The following is a 16,506-nucleotide window of genomic DNA, read 5'->3' on the forward strand; positions in this document are numbered from 1 at the left end:
TGAGGATCATCTCCATGTCATTTTGTATTTCCCACGGCACGGATCTTCTTAATTACTCCCTCCGATCCAATTTTAAAATAACTATTGTTCTAGGATGCGCGAACGGGCCTCTAGCTGAGTTCGTTAGGTGGATCTAGTAGTACTTCTCAGGTCCTGGATTCCACTTCCCGTGGGAGTGAATTTCAGGCTAGGGTTAAAAAATTCCCTCGTCTATCCCACGCCAAAGCATAGGTCTAATGCCTGGCCCAAGTCATTGGTCGTCTCACATGGGCTACGGTGCCGCTATGTTAGGGTGGGGCAGAGGTTCAAGGGTTTTCTCGACTTGCGTGAGAAGGTCTTCTTATTCTTAGCAAAATACCTGGGGCTGTCTTACCCCTCGCAGGTTGAGTTTTTTTTACTGTCCTAGGATGGATGTAATCAACAAATTAGTTTTGAACATCTGTATCTCTTTGATTATTTCAAATTCACTTTTAGAAATGGTCTGGGATCATCTTCAATAGTAGTTTCAAAACAGTACACATTTGATACATTTTGAATGTGTTTAATACCACTAGTTCATCACCAAAGTAGTATTTTGGTGACCGTGTTGCTGCCTAAAATGACAATTATTTAAAGATTGGATGGAGTATGTACCTGAAAATTTTAGTTTGCCAAAAGAAAATGGTTATCCCTAGCTGTGACCGCCTTCAAGAGCATATATGTAAAAAAAAATCTCCAGCAGTGTAGAGGGTTTTTCCATCATCTGCTTGCCAGATGGATCAAACCAAGCAAATTAAAAGGACATGCATGTATTCGTCCTTTTTATCTGGTTTGCTTTTGTAGTGACCAACAAAGGGAAAGAAAGGGCACATCATTACCTGGATGCTTGCTTGGTAAAGGATGTACAGCAGCTATCAGGATGCTGACCACCCGCAAGTTGCTCCCAATGGCTGACTATGACACCTTTCAAAATCCTGCCTCTAAGCCCGGTGGACGACAGCAACATCCTAGCTTAGCCATAAGGCACAGCGACGTATTCTCCCGCCACATGCTATGATATCCGCAGACTGTGCCACGATGCGGATGCAACGTAATTCTTCAGATTTGGTTCACACAACAAGCCCATCTAATGCTACTATACCACGGCTCACCGTGGCATTTTTGGGACATTGGCTTTGGGCTTTGGGGGGAACCTACTCCTTTTAGGATTCACTTAATTACCTATATACATCATTTAGCTACTCGTTGGCTCTTTGAACTTAATTTAGCGAGCTACTTGTTCCTTTGTTAGAAATAACTGCAATTTTTACTTTACAATATTCACTTGTTTAGGAATAGTTTCTTCCTTGAGAAAATAGTTAGTTGACTTTGAAATATAATATCTTTTCATTGTTTATTATCAAAAAGCACTTTTATAGAAGGATGCACTAAAAAAATTGTTCGCCTATGTTATGTATTGTGAACTGTGAAGAAGAAATTTTTTTTTGACCGAAGTCAGCAGGGAAGCCTCAACCTATTTTTTTATATAATTTTTTATTCCAGATCCGTTAATTCGCTCGAATCCAGACATGCTACCCTTTCACCTGTGAAGAAGATAGTAACCTTAGTTTTTTTTACTTTTTATGCAGCTGGATGGGCAAGCCCGTACTGATTAAATATATAAAAGAAGAAAACTAAAAGAGTTCACATACAAGAAAAAGGGAAGATTACATCAGGGAATGGATCCGTTATTGTATAATCTCAATCTCAGGGGAGTACTTCAGGGGTACTTTAACAATTTTGGTAATCTGGCGAGATTTATTTTCGCCATCTGTATTGTATCCTCACAGGAGGAGATCGAAGTAGTCCGGGCATACGCATTGCAACAAAATAAAGGGGAAAAAAAAAGCTGTTGGTGGCAGGAAATGAAAAGAGGAGATTCGGATGCGTTGCGTCGTTGGTCGATCAGATCATCAGAAAATGAGATCCCGTGTGGCTGTGGGAGTGGGGGACCAACCCAGTGGCAACAACGACGCAGATGCCGTACGGCCGCGCGAATCGATGGCTGGGCCGGGCCCCACCGGGCAGGCAGCCTTTGCCTGCTTTGTCGATCTCCATCTCCTCTCCTCCCCTGCCCTGCTCTGCTCACCAAGCACACAGTTTATGGTGGTACAGTAGCATGCATTAACAAAAGCCACGACGTACGGGGAGGGGGAAGATCAGTAACAGTCAATGCATGACGTCGAATGGGTCATCACTCATCAGTAGCTAAAGCTGTTTACTACAGAATTTACTGTAGTTATTCATTTTTAGCTCTAACCAAGTTGGTTAAAAGATTTCTTTTTCCATATTAAGTTGCTCATTCCAACAGCATGTACATTTCCCACACTCCAAAATCCCAATTCCTCTCCCACGTTTGGCAAGTCAAACTCGCTTGCCAAGTTTGGAGAGTGGGAAGGAGCATTTGGCAAACCGGATGGGATGGCCATCCGAATAGTAAGTCTGTTGGACCGTAATTTTTTTAGCAGACCGCTACATTTTATCTTGGAGAGTGAAATAGCAATTCTGTTGGAGATGCTCTAAGCAACCTAGAGAAGAGAAGAAGTAGGTTAACATATATTTTTTTAACTTATGTGTAAGAATTCGTTATCTTTCTATAATGAAATTCGGGCAAGACCCTTTGTTGAAAAAGTTATGTGCAAGAGAAACAACAATGACCATCCGGGGTATCAATGATTTTTTTTAGAAAACTTGTGAGATGTAAATTAAACCTAGCGCACGGGAATAATAAGATTATTAGATCCTCCTCTTAATGAAAAACGTGCGTGCTTAGGCACAGTGGTGAGAAAAATTAGATTATTTGACATTTAGTTTGCCGCAATTTCGCTTTGTCAGACAAGTACGTGATGAAAAATAACATTTGTTGCTGTACGTACATATGTAGGCATGCACAATAATCTACACTAGATGGATACAGTAAAGGTGCTAGCTAGCTGCGATATTTTTAGCATACGGGAAGGTAGAGACGAGAAGGAAAAAGGAAATAAAGGAGATGGATGTAGATTTCTATCTTATAGCGTACATATACGCTCTCTCTCTCTCTCTCTCTCCAAATAATGGATGGATGGTCCAGGGCCTGGCTAGCTAGTAAATGGACCGGACCGGACCGGACTGGTCCTCTCTACTACTGTATAATAGATCGGGCTGGGGCTGGGCTGCATCTACTCGCTGCTGCTCTAGCTCCAGACCACCTCTCTAGTGATGGCTAGTGTTGTGCTGTACGTGCGGGCTTGCAATGGCCTGGGCATATATGGAGTGGTGGGCGAGAGAGATGCATGCATGGACAAAATCTTTGACCTGCTAGAGAGATTGATGCATCAGCCGGGCGGGCTGACCTGACCTGGCTGGTGTCATCCTTGCATCATCGTGACGACGTGCATAACGTTGCCGTGCATGGTGCATGCAGTCATTGTGCACGTGTAACAAAATGTGGAGAGAAAAGAAGTTACAGTATATATAGAAAGCCCTAGCTTGATCGATCTTATCCCGATACAATTTCTTTGCGCCGCCGCTCCGATTCCCCGATATCCCAATCTCTCTGTCGCGCCGCCGCCGCAGCCGCCGCGCTTCTCGTCTGCTTCAACCGATCCCACCGCCATCAAGTTCTGCCCGCCTGGACGCCGGATCTGCCCCAGGTAGGCTTGCGCGATTCTATTACTAATGCTCCAGTTCACCAGTCCTTTGAATCTCTGAGCTGAGTTTCGAATCGACTAGCAGTGGGAACAACGACGATGATCGGCCGGAGGCGGTTCGTGAACCTGCTGGCGGAGAACATCAAGACCAGGGTGTTCTCGGTGCACCGCCTGAACGTCTCGGAGCACCTCTTCTACCCGTCGACGGCCGAAGCAGAAGCGGCCAGGCCAGCACAGGTGGTGTCGAGATTGGGGGCGCTGCCGCCGCCGGCCGCCAGCTTCCATGCGGCGTCCGCTGCTTCGTATAATGGTCAGCTTATCGCGCTGGCGAGCCCCCGGAGCAGCGAGAGCAGGATCCTCTGGAGCAGCCCGTTGCCGCGCACCCTCTTCTACGACTTGGAATCGCACTTCCACTACCTGCTACCAGACCTCAGTTTCAAAGCGCGCGATCCCATCGCCATCTCCATCGCCCGCCCTGATGCCCCGGAAGAGGACATCTACGTCATGAGCTCCGGCACTGCCTACGCCGGCTTCGAAGTCCTCAGATTCGGCCACTCCGAGAAGACTCGGTTACACTTTCATCCGGAGACGTGGCACTTGGAATCCCTTCCGCTGCCACCCCTGCCCGAGGGTGCCGTCATCCGCTCCCACGCGGTTCTCCACGACGGCCGCACCATCTGCGTCACGGCCCAGGACGGCCCGTACAGCGACGAAGGTCCGTACGGCACCTACCTCTTCGACACGGTGAAGCGCAAGTGGAGACGAGCGCCTGGCGGCTGGAATCTGCCCTTCTTCGGCGGTGCCGAGCACGTCCCCGACCTCAAGCTCTGGCTGGGCCTCTGCAGCAGGGGCCGCGACCTGTGCGCGTCGTCGGACCTCTCCGCCGCCCTTGACAAGTGGAAGCCGCCGACACTGAAGCATCAATGGGAGATCGTGGAGACGCACGACGACTGGCGCCCAGAGAAGGTCAGCCTCATCAACCTTGGCGAGGGTAGGTTTTGCATCTTCAAGGCCATGTATTATACGGTGAACGAGGAATGGTTTGATGGCTTCTCTGCTCGGGCTCTGCTCACCGGCGTGGAGGTGATTTCCTCTCCAGAAGAACAAGGGCTCAGGATGATCGAGCACAAGTCTTTTAGTTACATCTGTGACCAGGAGAGTATCGATTGGGTGGTATAAATCAAACCATTAAATTTTTTAGATGAAGGGGTCGGTCCTTGGTAGAAATCAAATCATCCATATGATGATAGTTCTTATGTTAGGCGGTGTTTGAATCCTGAAGCTAAAGTTTGGTAGAAATCAAATCATCCATATGATGATAGTTCTTATGTTAGGGGGTGTTTGAATCCTGAAGCTAAAGTTTAGTCCGTGTCACATCGAATATTTGGATGCTAATTAGAAGGACTAAATATGAACTAATTACAAAACTAATTGCAGAACCCCTAGGCTAAATCGCGAGACGAATCTATTAAGCCTAATTAATCCATCATTAGCGAATGTTTACTGTAGCATCATATTGTCAAATCATGGACTAATTAGACTTAATAGATTCGTCTCGCGATTTAGTCTAGGGGTTGTGAAATTGGTTTTGTAATTAGCCTATATTTAATACTCCTAATTAGTGTCCAAACATTCGATGTGATAGGAGCTAAAATTTAGCCCGGGGATCCAAACACCGGGTCCGGTCGTTATAAATCAAATCATCCTTATGTCAGTTGTTGGCCTTTCGAATATTTGTTTTAGTATAAAATGACTTGTGTTATCTTGTGATAATTATCACTGTATGCATCATCTGTACGTGATCAGTACCTACCTTTTGTTATCTTGTTTGTTATCTCGCGAGAACAGACGAGTGATTTGAATTTTGGATCAAAGGATCAAGTGGGTGCTATAAATCAAATCATCGTCATGTTAGTTCTCAAATGCTTGTTTTAGTATCAAACGACTTGAATTTTGGATGAGTGATTTGAATTTTGGATCAAAGCTAGCTTAGGCAGCTGGAGAAGCATGTACCAATGAATAGAGATAGATATTACGATTATTATTTCTGTTGCAAATTAAACAAGCCACGAAGCAATGAATAGTACATTGAGTTCAATTTGCTGCTGCTGAGGCGGCGCCGGCCTTGAGGTTCTTGGTGATGGTGGTCAAGCCCTCTGTGTAATTAGTTTTATAATTAACTCATATTTAGTCCTTTTAATTAGCCTCCGAATATTTGATGTGATACGGACTAAACTTTAGCTCCAGGATCCAAACACCCCTAAACTTTAGCCTTGTCACATCGGATGTTCGGATGCTAATTAGGAGAACTAAACATAAACTAATTATAAAACTAATTGCAGAACCCCTAGGCTAATTCGCGAGACGAATCTATTAAGTCTAATTAATCCATCATTAGTAAATGGTTATTGTAACACCACATTGTCAAATCATGGACTAATTAGGTTTAATAGATTCGTCTCGCGAATTAGTTTAGAGGTTGTGCAATTAGTTTTGTAGGCTAAGTTTAATACTTTTAATTAGTATTCAAATATCCGATGTGATAAGATTAGGCAGCCAAACAGCCAAAGGTAATTGTTCAAGGATGTCCAAAGGACTTTTTCCAAGGGGTTAACATGAACCAATTAAATTTTGCGGCCCATGGCCCGAATAAACGAGCCAGCGTCCCTTCAGTATATATTACAATGGAAGCACGGAAAGCCGCCGCCGCGCTTCTCGTCTGCTTCAACCGATCCCACCGCCGTCAAGTTCTGCCCGCCTGGACGCCGGATCTGCCCCAGGTAGGCTTGCGCGATTCTATTACTAATGCTCCAGTCCACCAGTCCTTTGAATCTCTGAGCTGAGTTTTGAATCGACTAGCAGTGGGAACGATGATGATCGGGCGGAGGCGGTTCGTGAACCTGGTGGCGGAGAACATCAAGACCGCGGTGTTCTCGGTGCACCGCATGAACGTCTCGGAGCACCTCTTCTACCCGTCGACGGCCGAAGCAGAAGCGGCCAGGCCAGCACAGGTGGTGTCGAGATTGGGGGCGCTGCCGCCGCCGGCCGCCAGCTTCCGTGCGGCGTTCGTTACTGAGTATAATGGTCAGCTTTTCGCGCTGGCGAGCCCCCGGAGCAGCGAGAGCAGGATCCTCTGGAGCAGCTCGGTGCCGTGCAGCAGCCTCCTCTTCGACTTGGAATCGAACTCCCACCACGTGGTACCAAACCTCAGTTACAAAGGGCGCAATCCCATCGCCATCTCCATCGCCCGCCCTGATGCCCCGGAAGAGGACATCTACGTCCTGAGCGCCGGCACTGACTACCCCGGATTCGAAGTCCTCAGATTCGGCCGCTCCGCGCAATGGTATTTACAACATCTTCCGGAGTCGTGGCAGTTGGAATCCCTTCCAGAGCCACCCCTGCCCGACGGTGCCGTCATCCGCTCCCACGCGGTTCTCCACGACGGCCGCACCATCTGCGTCACGGCCCCGGACGACCCGTTCGCCGCCGGTGGCCCGTACGGCGCCTACCTCTTCGACACGGTGAAGCGCGAGTGGAGACGACCGCCTGGCGGCTGGAATCTGCCCTTCTTCGGCGGTGCCGAGCACATCCCCAACCTCAAGCTCTGGCTGGGCCTCTGCAGCAGGGGCCGCCGCCTGTGCGCGTCGTCGGACCTCTCCGCCGCCCTTGACGAGGGGAAACCGCCGACACTGAAGCATCAATGGGACATCGTGGTGATGCCCGAGGAGTGGCAGCCAGGGAAGGTCAGCCTCATCAACCTTGGCGAGGGTAGGTTTTGCATCTTCAAGGTCATGCATTGGGTGGTGGACGAGGACGACTGGTTTGATGGCTTCTCTGCCCGGGCTCTGCTCACCGGCGTGGAGGTGATTTCCTCTCCAGAAGAACAAGGGCTCAGGATGGTCGCGCACAAGTCTTTTAGTTACATCTTGGGCAAGGAGAGCATCGAATGGGTGGTATAAATCAAATCAAGGGGTCGGTCCTTTAGTCCCGGTTGGTATAAATCAAACCATCCTTATGTGTCAGTTCTCGAAAGGGGTTCCCCGGTCGTTATAAATGCTGAAAAGCTGAAACGGCTGATTTGTTGCGACAGAAAAATACTGTTCGGTGGCTCATAAGCCGGCTGAATAAGCTGAAGCGAACAAGCCCCAAATCATCCTTATGTTAGTTGTTGGCCTTTCGAATATTTGTTTTAGTATAAAATGACTTGTGTTATCTTGTGATAATTATCAATGTATGCATCATCTGTACGTGATCAATACCTACCTTTTGTTATCTTGTTTGTTATCTTGCGAGAACAGACGAGTGCTTTGAATTTTGGATCAAAGGATCAAGTGGGTGCTATAAATCAAATCATCCTTATGTTAGTTCTCGAATGCTTGTTTTAGTATCAAACGACTTGATACAACGATAACAAATCTCGCGACAAGCAGGTCGTTGTAGTATTGTCGGGGGGAAATATCAACGGCCCCCTAATACGCGGCTTAAGGAAGCAAACCTGAAGGCCCGGGCCCACCAAAGTGTGATCAAGTCTCCGCCTCGACCGACCCCAGCGTCAGGATCGGGAGCGCCCGACCTCCCTCCGCAGGATTTCCGCCTCGACCGACCGCGCCCCCAGGGTCGGGAGCCCCCGACCCTGTACCACGAAGGTTCCGCCTCGCCCGACCCCGAGCGAGGGAGTCAGACGCGTCAAGGCCCACGGGTCAGAATCCTCCTCGGATACGTTCCGCGTAGACAGGACAAATCCGGTGGGGCCCCCCGTCGGCCTCACCATAAATGCGCCGCAGAGAAGGCAGAGCGCGGGGCGACCGCGCCCCCCCACGCAACCCGGCGCAAGTACCCACGCACGACCCTCCTGTACGAGCTACAGTACTGGCGGCCAGCTCCTATTCGTCACAAAGTACTCATGACCTCCGGCGACCGGAGGTAAGCTAGGAGCGACCCCGTCCTCGGGTCCCGCGCGCCCTCGGGCCCCGCGCAACGGCAGCACACGCGTGGAGCTCCCCCTCTACAAGCCATCGTCAGAGTGGCGGTATCCACCGTCCTCCCTAACGGACGGCAAGGAGACGACGAAACCCCCTCATCATGATCTATCCAGATACCTACGAACGTCGAAGTAGCTACCTGCGAGGAGCTGCAACACTTGGCATCCGGCAGCGACCCCTTCGAGCATGCACGACGGCACGCGTTCAAGGTCGGCAGGACGCCAGACGCCATGAGCCCCTGCCCTCTTTCCCGCCAGGCCTTTTTACCATCTCACTCTCTACCTTTTACCCGGCTCCCAATTGTAACTCCGGCCGGCCCCTTGTGATATAAAAGGTGGAACCTAGAGCCGGAGGGAGGGGGGATCGATCGGCATCTCAAGAGATCAATACTCCACCTCGAACACAAGAGACTTGGGACCAGTCCCTCTCTCGCCCATCTGTAACCCCCTACTACAGAATCCCCGCACGGGCAACACGAGCATCCTCGATACTGGACGTAGGGCTCCCTTTGCCCGAACCAGTCTAAACCGTGTCTCCCGTGCAAACCATCTGAGGCTCACGCGCATAAAAGAAATTTACTAGTCTAAGTCCTGATCCGCTGATCTTGACAACGACAAGTATAGTGGTGGGCGATTTTTTTTGTTTTTTGTTTTTTTACAGTGCACGAAGTACAAACGCTTCCTTCCGCCAACCATTTACGTTACACACGCACGACGTCACGCACAGTCGGACACGTTAAGGGTGCGTTTGGTATGGATCCAGATTGTTAAAAAATATTGTGGATTCAGATTCTCTTAAGGAACGTTTCTTCCATGAATCAGAATCACTCTGTAGAATCTTTTGGCTAAAAGACTTGGATTCATATTCTTGAAAGGTTGGTAAAAAATATTATTTTGTATGAAAAAATTATATAAATGGATAGGTTTTATAAAAAATATTGAGAATTTTTGTGGGCGAAGAATGATACGAATGCCATCCATTTTAAATTATTGCACTTTAAGAGAATTAGTATAAATATTTCTAGATAAAAGAGTAGGTAAGAAAGGAAGAATCAGAAACTTTACCTGATTTTGTCGGTGACGATACGGAGAGATAGGTTTTTCACGCGAAATACATGCGGTGCTTGGGATTTGAACCGGCAACCTCTTGCCCCGCGCGAACCTTCCTTACCAACTCACATACAAAGCACATCTAACTGAGCAGGGGATGCTATTCTTTTGAATTCACTCGTGGGGGACCCAACACCAACCGGGACTAAAACTCAGAGGGGCTTTACTCCGGCTGGTGTTTCCAACCGGGACTAAAGAGTTACCTCAACCAGGACTAAAGGAGTCTTCACGGACCTTTAGTCTCGAGTCCAAAAACATCCGAGATTTTTGTTGAATATGTAAGGTTGTTTTTCTACCGGGACCAATCTTATAATGATAATATCAACTCGTGCATGGTTCACAATTTCAGACTACTTCCAATTTCCTACAATAATTCGACAATCTCATTTGAAGCTTCTGCAAAAATCATATGTTGCTTTCTTTTTATGACAATCCGGAATTTCCATGTTACAAGAACTCGTGCGCCCCAGACACGAGCACGAACAATCAATCACTTGGTCGTCCTGCCATGGCAGCCGTCGTCGGCGAGCGCAGCAGCTGCAACCACGCGAACTCCTCCACGTACCCGCCGCCCCGCCCCGCCGCACCCACGCGAACTCCTCCACGTACACCTCCAAGGAAGAAGTGCGGCAGCTGCGGCATCAGCTGCATCTCGTACCGCCTCGCCCCACCGCACTGAGGGCACGGCGGCGCGGCGCCGGGCATCAGGGACCCGGACGCCACCGCCCACAGCGGCCGCCGCGAGCCCGCGCCGCCGTCACCGTCTCAGTACCGCAGCACCTGATCCTGCTTCGCCGAGACGCGGGCCTGGAACGTCGCCCACTGCGCGGTGTCCTCGTCCGCCTCGAAGGCGGCCATCCACGCGTCGTCGACTGCCGCTTGGTCGTCGTAGGCGGCGGCGTTGTCTTGGTCATCGTCGTCGCCGCCGCCGTCGCTCTGTTCTTGCGCCGCCGTCGAGGAGTCGGCGGCGTCGCGGGCGAGCGGTTGTTTTTCATCTTGTAACAACATGGCGTGTTCCGGCCACGCAGATGCCGAGGGACCATCACCGTCGCCGTCGCAGCCGTTGCCGTGTCCGGAGCGCAGGTGCCGCTCCATGTGCTTCTCGGAGCAGAACAGCCCCACCGCCGTCGCACTCCCTCTCGGCCCTCCACGTGCCGCACCAGTCGCACAGCGGCGCTGCCTCGACGCCGGTGCACCTCGCCTCGCCCCGCGGCTCCTCCCCCTGTTTTGTTTTGTTTTGTTTTTACTTTTTCGCGTGGTTCTGATTGCAAACTTGGATTTGCTCCAGAGCTAATACGGATGCTGTTGTTGATATCCTTATGAAAGATCTGAAACACCACCTGTTGTTCTGTTGGGTAAATGCACTGCTACTGGACAATACACTATTGAAAACAAGAAGAAACCGTTAGTGTTGAAGGAACTGAAGAAGCTGTGGAACAAAGAGGAACCTGACCTTCCTTGGGAGCCGGGGGGGAGTTGGCACCCTCAAATACTCTGCTCGTGGATGATTCCCCTTACAAAGCTCTGCGCAACCCTTGTTCTTCAACACTGTTAAGGTTAATGCTCAATGGTTGTAATAATTCACAAATGATCTTCTTTTGATGTTTGTATTGTGCAGCCACACACTGCCATTTTTCCTTACTCCTACAGCTACAAGAATGACAAGGATGATTCGTTGGGTAAGCTTCACCACTTACTACTACATGGAAGGTGCACAGAAATGGTACATGTTTATGGTGCTTGTGGACTAATGATGTCTTGTAAACAGGACCTGGTGGGGATCTTCGCTCGTACCTGGAGAACCTTGCTACTGCAGTGCAGACGACGTCCAGCGTTACGTCGAGGAACACCCATTTGGCCAGCTTCCAATCACTGAGAGGAACCCAAATTGGAAGTTGTATGAGCAGATGCTTGATGGTCTTTTGTCCAGGTTCTGAAGCTTTTGCTTTCATGGTCATGGCTGGAGGTTTCAGCTGTTGAGTTTTGTTCAGTTAGGCGCCTAACAGCTTTGTGTAGGCTAGTCTGCAACTTTGTCAAAGAGAGGACATGCAAGGCATCGAGTTTGCTGCAATTTTCATGGTTCATGATGTTGCTTGTACCACCAGCATGCTTCTACCAGTGTTAACCCCCATGCATCAACTAGAGAAGCCTGTTCGCTTTAGCTTATTCAGCCGGTTTATCAGCCACCAAACAGTATTTTTCTCTCACAACAAATCAGCTATTTAGCTTTTCAGTCAGCTTATAAGTCCAGCCGAACATGCGAATTCTTTTGTATGTTTGTCGGTACAAATTGTATGTTTCAGGGGTTTTCAGACATTGCTTGATACTTACGTATTAGTGCATTGCTTCGGGCCAATGTGGCATGGTCTTACTGGAATCATTTCATGCCAAAGCCCACAAAGCCCAGTAGCAACGGACCCACACAACGGCCCAGCCCATGATTTCTCCTCAACCACCCCTCTCTTCCTATAAGCGCAGAGCCCGGCCGCCGCCACCTCGCCACCACAGCAACCCCCCGCCGCCGGAGCCCGGAGGGAAGTCAGGATGGTGTCGGGGTGCGTGGTGGTGGACGCCCGGGGCCACATGATGGGTCGGCTGGCGTCGGCCGTGGCCAAGGAGCTCCTCAAGGGGCAGCGGGTGGCGGTGCTGCGCTGCGAGGAGATGACCCTCTCCGGCGGCCTGGTGCGCCAGAAGAGCCGGTTCCTCCGCTTCCTCCGCAAGCGGATGAACACCAAGCCCTCGCACGGCCCCGTCCACCACCGCTCCCCGGCACGCATCTTCTGGCGCGCCGTCCGCGGCATGGTCCCGCACAAGACCGCGCGCGGGGAGGCCGCGCTCGCCAGTCTCCAGGCCTTCGACGGCGTCCCGCCGCCGTACGACCGCACCAAGCGCATGGTCATCCCCGACGCGCTCAAGTAAAGCATCCGAATCGCGTTGATGTTTAATTTGTTGCGGAATTGATGGGAATTGTTTGAATGATCATGGTTGCTGATGATTATCTCCTGTTGGTTGGTTGGCTAGGGTCCTGCGGCTGCAGAAGGGGCACAAGTACTGCCTGCTCGGGGATCTCTCCAAGGAGGTCGGCTGGAACTACCAAGACACCATCAGGGTAAGCTGCATTCTTCTAATGCCTCAATCTCTTTCTGCTGTCGCATTGTCCAATGCTTGCCCTGTACCGTTGCTGAATCGTGTTGCTTCGATTTGGTTCTAGCTGAGGAGCCTTTCAATTGTTACAGACATGTTAGTCTACTAGAATGTGGGTAGTGAGGCCAAAACTCATTTGTCAGTCAGTTCGCTTATGTCTGATTATAGTGTACATCAGAATTCTCATTTGGGCACTATTGGGTGAAATGCTGACTCTTGGTATCCCTACATTGAATTCGCTTGTGTCTGATAATAGTGTGCATCAGATTTCTCATTTGGCCACTGTTGGGTGAAATGCTGAATCTGGTATCCCCCAACACATTGTGCTTTTGGTGTAAAGTGTAAACCTGCAAGTGTCTGATTTTGTTGATGGCAGATGTCACATGTCTTCACCTATTTTCTGCAACTGTTAGGTGCTTGGTATTAGTACCAATGAACTGTTTGTTATGTTATATCACTTAAAATGCTCTAGCGACTGTACGCCTCAATTGTCCTTTTATTTGATGATTTGCTGGATGTATTTGTTGCATTGCAGTCTTGTTGAAAAACTTTTTAAGGCGATGTGTAGCTCCAAATTGGAATTTCGCTGTCAGAATCAGCATGACTAGTATTTTTGCTGTTGAAATTTGTTCCTATTCAAGTTAAATGTTCGTGCCTCCAGTATTTCCTGTCACCGATGTTGGAGGCATGTCGTTTCCCATCTTGGACACATTTGCACTTAGTTCTTTTCATGTGGACATGATTGGAATGATGAACAAAATCAGACGGATTTCCATTAATCTTTTTTTTCCCAAAATGGTGTTTTTTTGAAAGAAGAAAAAATGGTGTTTATAAACAGCTTTCCTATCAATCATGCCATTACCAAATTTTGTATGTGGATGCTGTTGGCCCAAAATTATCTTTTCCATTAACCACACATAGATGGCAGTTTGGAGGGGTGCATATAGAGATAAGGCAGGGGTAGGTAGCAGGGGTAATTTAGGAATAAGTAGCTACTACATAGATAGATAAGGTGCACATACACCACCAACTACACCCAACACACACATGACTTATGCTATCAGATGCCTTCTGGTTTAATTGTGAATGCACAACGTCTTTACTCTGTGTGTTGAATGTTTTTTCCAACTATGCCCAATACTCATTGGTAGCAGAAAATAGATGTATCCCTACTGATTTGACTAATGGTGATACGGACAGTTGTGTTATGGGCTCTTTTTGGCAGTCCTTGTTCTGATTACCTTGTAAATGGAGCCTTTTAGTTTCTTTTTTTGTCCCGTTTCTTTACTTCCTCCCACGATAATCCTGTGATGTGAGATAAATATTTGCTACTCTTGATGGGTACTCTCCAGTTGATGATCATAACCACCACAATCTCTGAGGCTTATAAGTATTGTTTTCTGTGCTGTAAATCTTTTGAGGCATGGTATCTTGCTCTGATCAGAACCTTTCAAAAATTCTTGTTTCTGTTTACTGAGTCTTGTGATAAGGCCTATGGTAGATGAATTTGTCTATTCTTTGCTTTGACAGCTTGAAATGTAGTGCTCATTCACATTACTAAATGTGACCAACTGACCAAAAGCTTGTGTTGCCACTGTCAGGAACTGGAGGAGAAGAGGAAGGAGAAGGCGAAGGTTGCATATGACAGGAAGAAGCAGTTGGCCAAGCTTCGCGTCAAGGCTGAGAAGGTGGCCGAGGAGAAGCTCGGCTCTCAGCTGGATGTTCTGGCACCAGTCACATATTAGGAATGGAATCAAGTTATACCCCTATGTAGATTGCGAGGTTCCTTTTAAATTGCTCTGGATAGGAGTTGTTAATGGTTCCTTGTCTGGAATTTTGCGTTAGGGAGTCCCTATACCTATATATGTATGTAGTATGAGACCTGTCTTGGAACAGAACGGGTTTATACCCGTGATTGTGAGGTATGAAATTTCTGGTTGAATTGTATAGATTTGAAATTGTATCGGCCGCATCCCTGGTTTTGTCACCTGTTTGTTGAGTGCAATTCGGTTTTACCATGACGCCCTCCCGTTGAGTGCGTGAAGTGATTGTATTATCTTGCCTTGTGCGGCTGACTTGGTTTTGGTTGTGTCCCTATTGTTTCATACAAGAGCCAAGTTCAGATACCGCTAGCTGCGAGTTGTATTGCTTCTGACGGCATGATTGAACATTGAACTGTTGTCTTGTGGATCATGCAACTGCAATGACCCCTGCTGCTGGCAGGGAGGTGATGATGAACATGGAGGACATGGATGAAGGTAAACCATCAGCTCACACATTCGCACCTCCTTCCAGGAGCAATCCAAACCATGGATGAAGGTAATGCCCCTGAAATGTGGTGCAGTTGCAGAACATGTTATCACAAACTATCAGCATTCCTGTAAACTGTGTGGCTTGCTTGTATTCAGCTGATGAGGAGATGAAATTGATGGCGGCGTGGTCTGCTGTGCCGACCGGTGACCACGTCGCCGGCATGCTCATCTTCCATTCACCGCCGGCGTAATTTTGCTGGGTTCACCTCTTACCTTTCATCTGTCAGACACCGACTGAACAGCTGCTGCGAAGTGCGAATTCGCCAAGGGTTGAGGCGAAACATGAGATACCCACTTCCTGTTGTTGCTGCCAGGAATCAAAGACACTTGCTGAAAAGGCATGAATTGCTTGCACGGCTGCGCCATGTACAGACAGTCCTCGCCATGTCATCCCTCCTCCGCCGGCGCCACCTAACCATCCTTGTCGCCGAGCAGTATCTCTGTTTCTCTACATCTGTCTTGTCGACACATCTCTCTTTCTCGACGGAGACCATGGGCTTGGGCTCTCCGGAAACGTAACCCTCCGCCGCGGAGAACATTTGGGATGCCGACCCCACGACGGCCCTGAGCGCGAACGACGGCCGTGGGTAGGTCCGCCGCGGCCAGGGCGGCGCGTCGGAGACGCAGTTGGGCAGAGGAAAGGGCGGAGGCCATGGTGGGCACATGCTGCGGCGACGGAGAGCTCTCGAGGAGGCCAAGTGGACGGCCGAAACGCGGCGGCGCTCCGGCGTGGCGACCCCGGGGGTGGACGGTAAATGAGATACCGTCCTGGGTCCGTCCCGTCCGTCCAATCAGCACTGTGCGGCTCAGATAATTCGGAAATTGTCTCCTACGTCCGTTTAATTTCCCCCTCTCTGCCAGTCCATCGACGGGACGCGGACGCCCACGCGTGGCGCCGGCGAGTCCGGTGCGCCGCCGTTGCCAGGCTCCAGCGACGGAGCGCACGAGTCCTTTGCACGGCAGCGAGCCGCAATGACGGTGGCCATCGACAGCGGGGGCCTGCTCTGCTCACTGCCACATGCCCACATCAGCTTCTATCCGTCCTCGGCGCGTCCGAGGATGCCACCGTCGCCGCCGGCGAACCTGCCTAGCCACCGTTTTAGTAGCAGTTTCTATCTCTGCAACTCGTCCAGTCCTCAACATTCTTGAAGCTGTGGTGTGCTCTTTGGGGCTTCTTCTGTCATGGGCGGCATCTCTCGTCAGTCGTTTCATGGAGGAGAAAACGCGGACACACACAATTCAGCTGAACGGATTTCTCGGAAACATTCCCCATGACCATGAACCACCTCTGCTAGAATAACAGCAAACG

The 16,506-nt window shown here is 49.4% G+C and overlaps 2 protein-coding genes and 1 non-coding gene across 3 annotated transcripts; all 3 read left to right on the forward strand.

Annotated features, from left to right (window-relative positions):
- Nucleotides 1–3,738: 3,738 nt before the first annotated feature.
- Nucleotides 3,739–5,171, forward strand: LOC117846525 (uncharacterized). The gene has a single exon (XM_034727728.2). The coding sequence runs from the start codon at nucleotides 3,750–3,752 to the stop codon at nucleotides 4,827–4,829; it is 1,080 nt and encodes a 359-aa protein (XP_034583619.1). The 5' UTR covers nucleotides 3,739–3,749; the 3' UTR covers nucleotides 4,830–5,171.
- Nucleotides 5,172–12,224: 7,053 nt separating this feature from the next.
- On the forward strand, nucleotides 12,225–14,857 carry LOC117845463 (large ribosomal subunit protein uL13w). The gene is made up of 3 exons (XM_034726512.2): nucleotides 12,225–12,656; nucleotides 12,763–12,850; nucleotides 14,487–14,857. Exons 1-3 carry the CDS (start codon nucleotides 12,286–12,288, stop codon nucleotides 14,628–14,630), a joined length of 603 nt encoding a protein of 200 aa, XP_034582403.1. The 5' UTR covers nucleotides 12,225–12,285; the 3' UTR covers nucleotides 14,631–14,857.
- Nucleotides 14,188–14,270, forward strand: LOC117846684 (small nucleolar RNA SNORD24). Its single transcript, XR_004638410.1, has one exon. It is a non-coding gene; the product is annotated as a small nucleolar RNA SNORD24 (small nucleolar RNA).
- Nucleotides 14,858–16,506: the final 1,649 nt, after the last annotated feature.

This window comes from Setaria viridis, chromosome 2 (genome assembly GCF_005286985.2).
Source record: "Setaria viridis chromosome 2, Setaria_viridis_v4.0, whole genome shotgun sequence".
Classification (NCBI taxonomy): domain Eukaryota; kingdom Viridiplantae; phylum Streptophyta; class Magnoliopsida; order Poales; family Poaceae; genus Setaria; species Setaria viridis.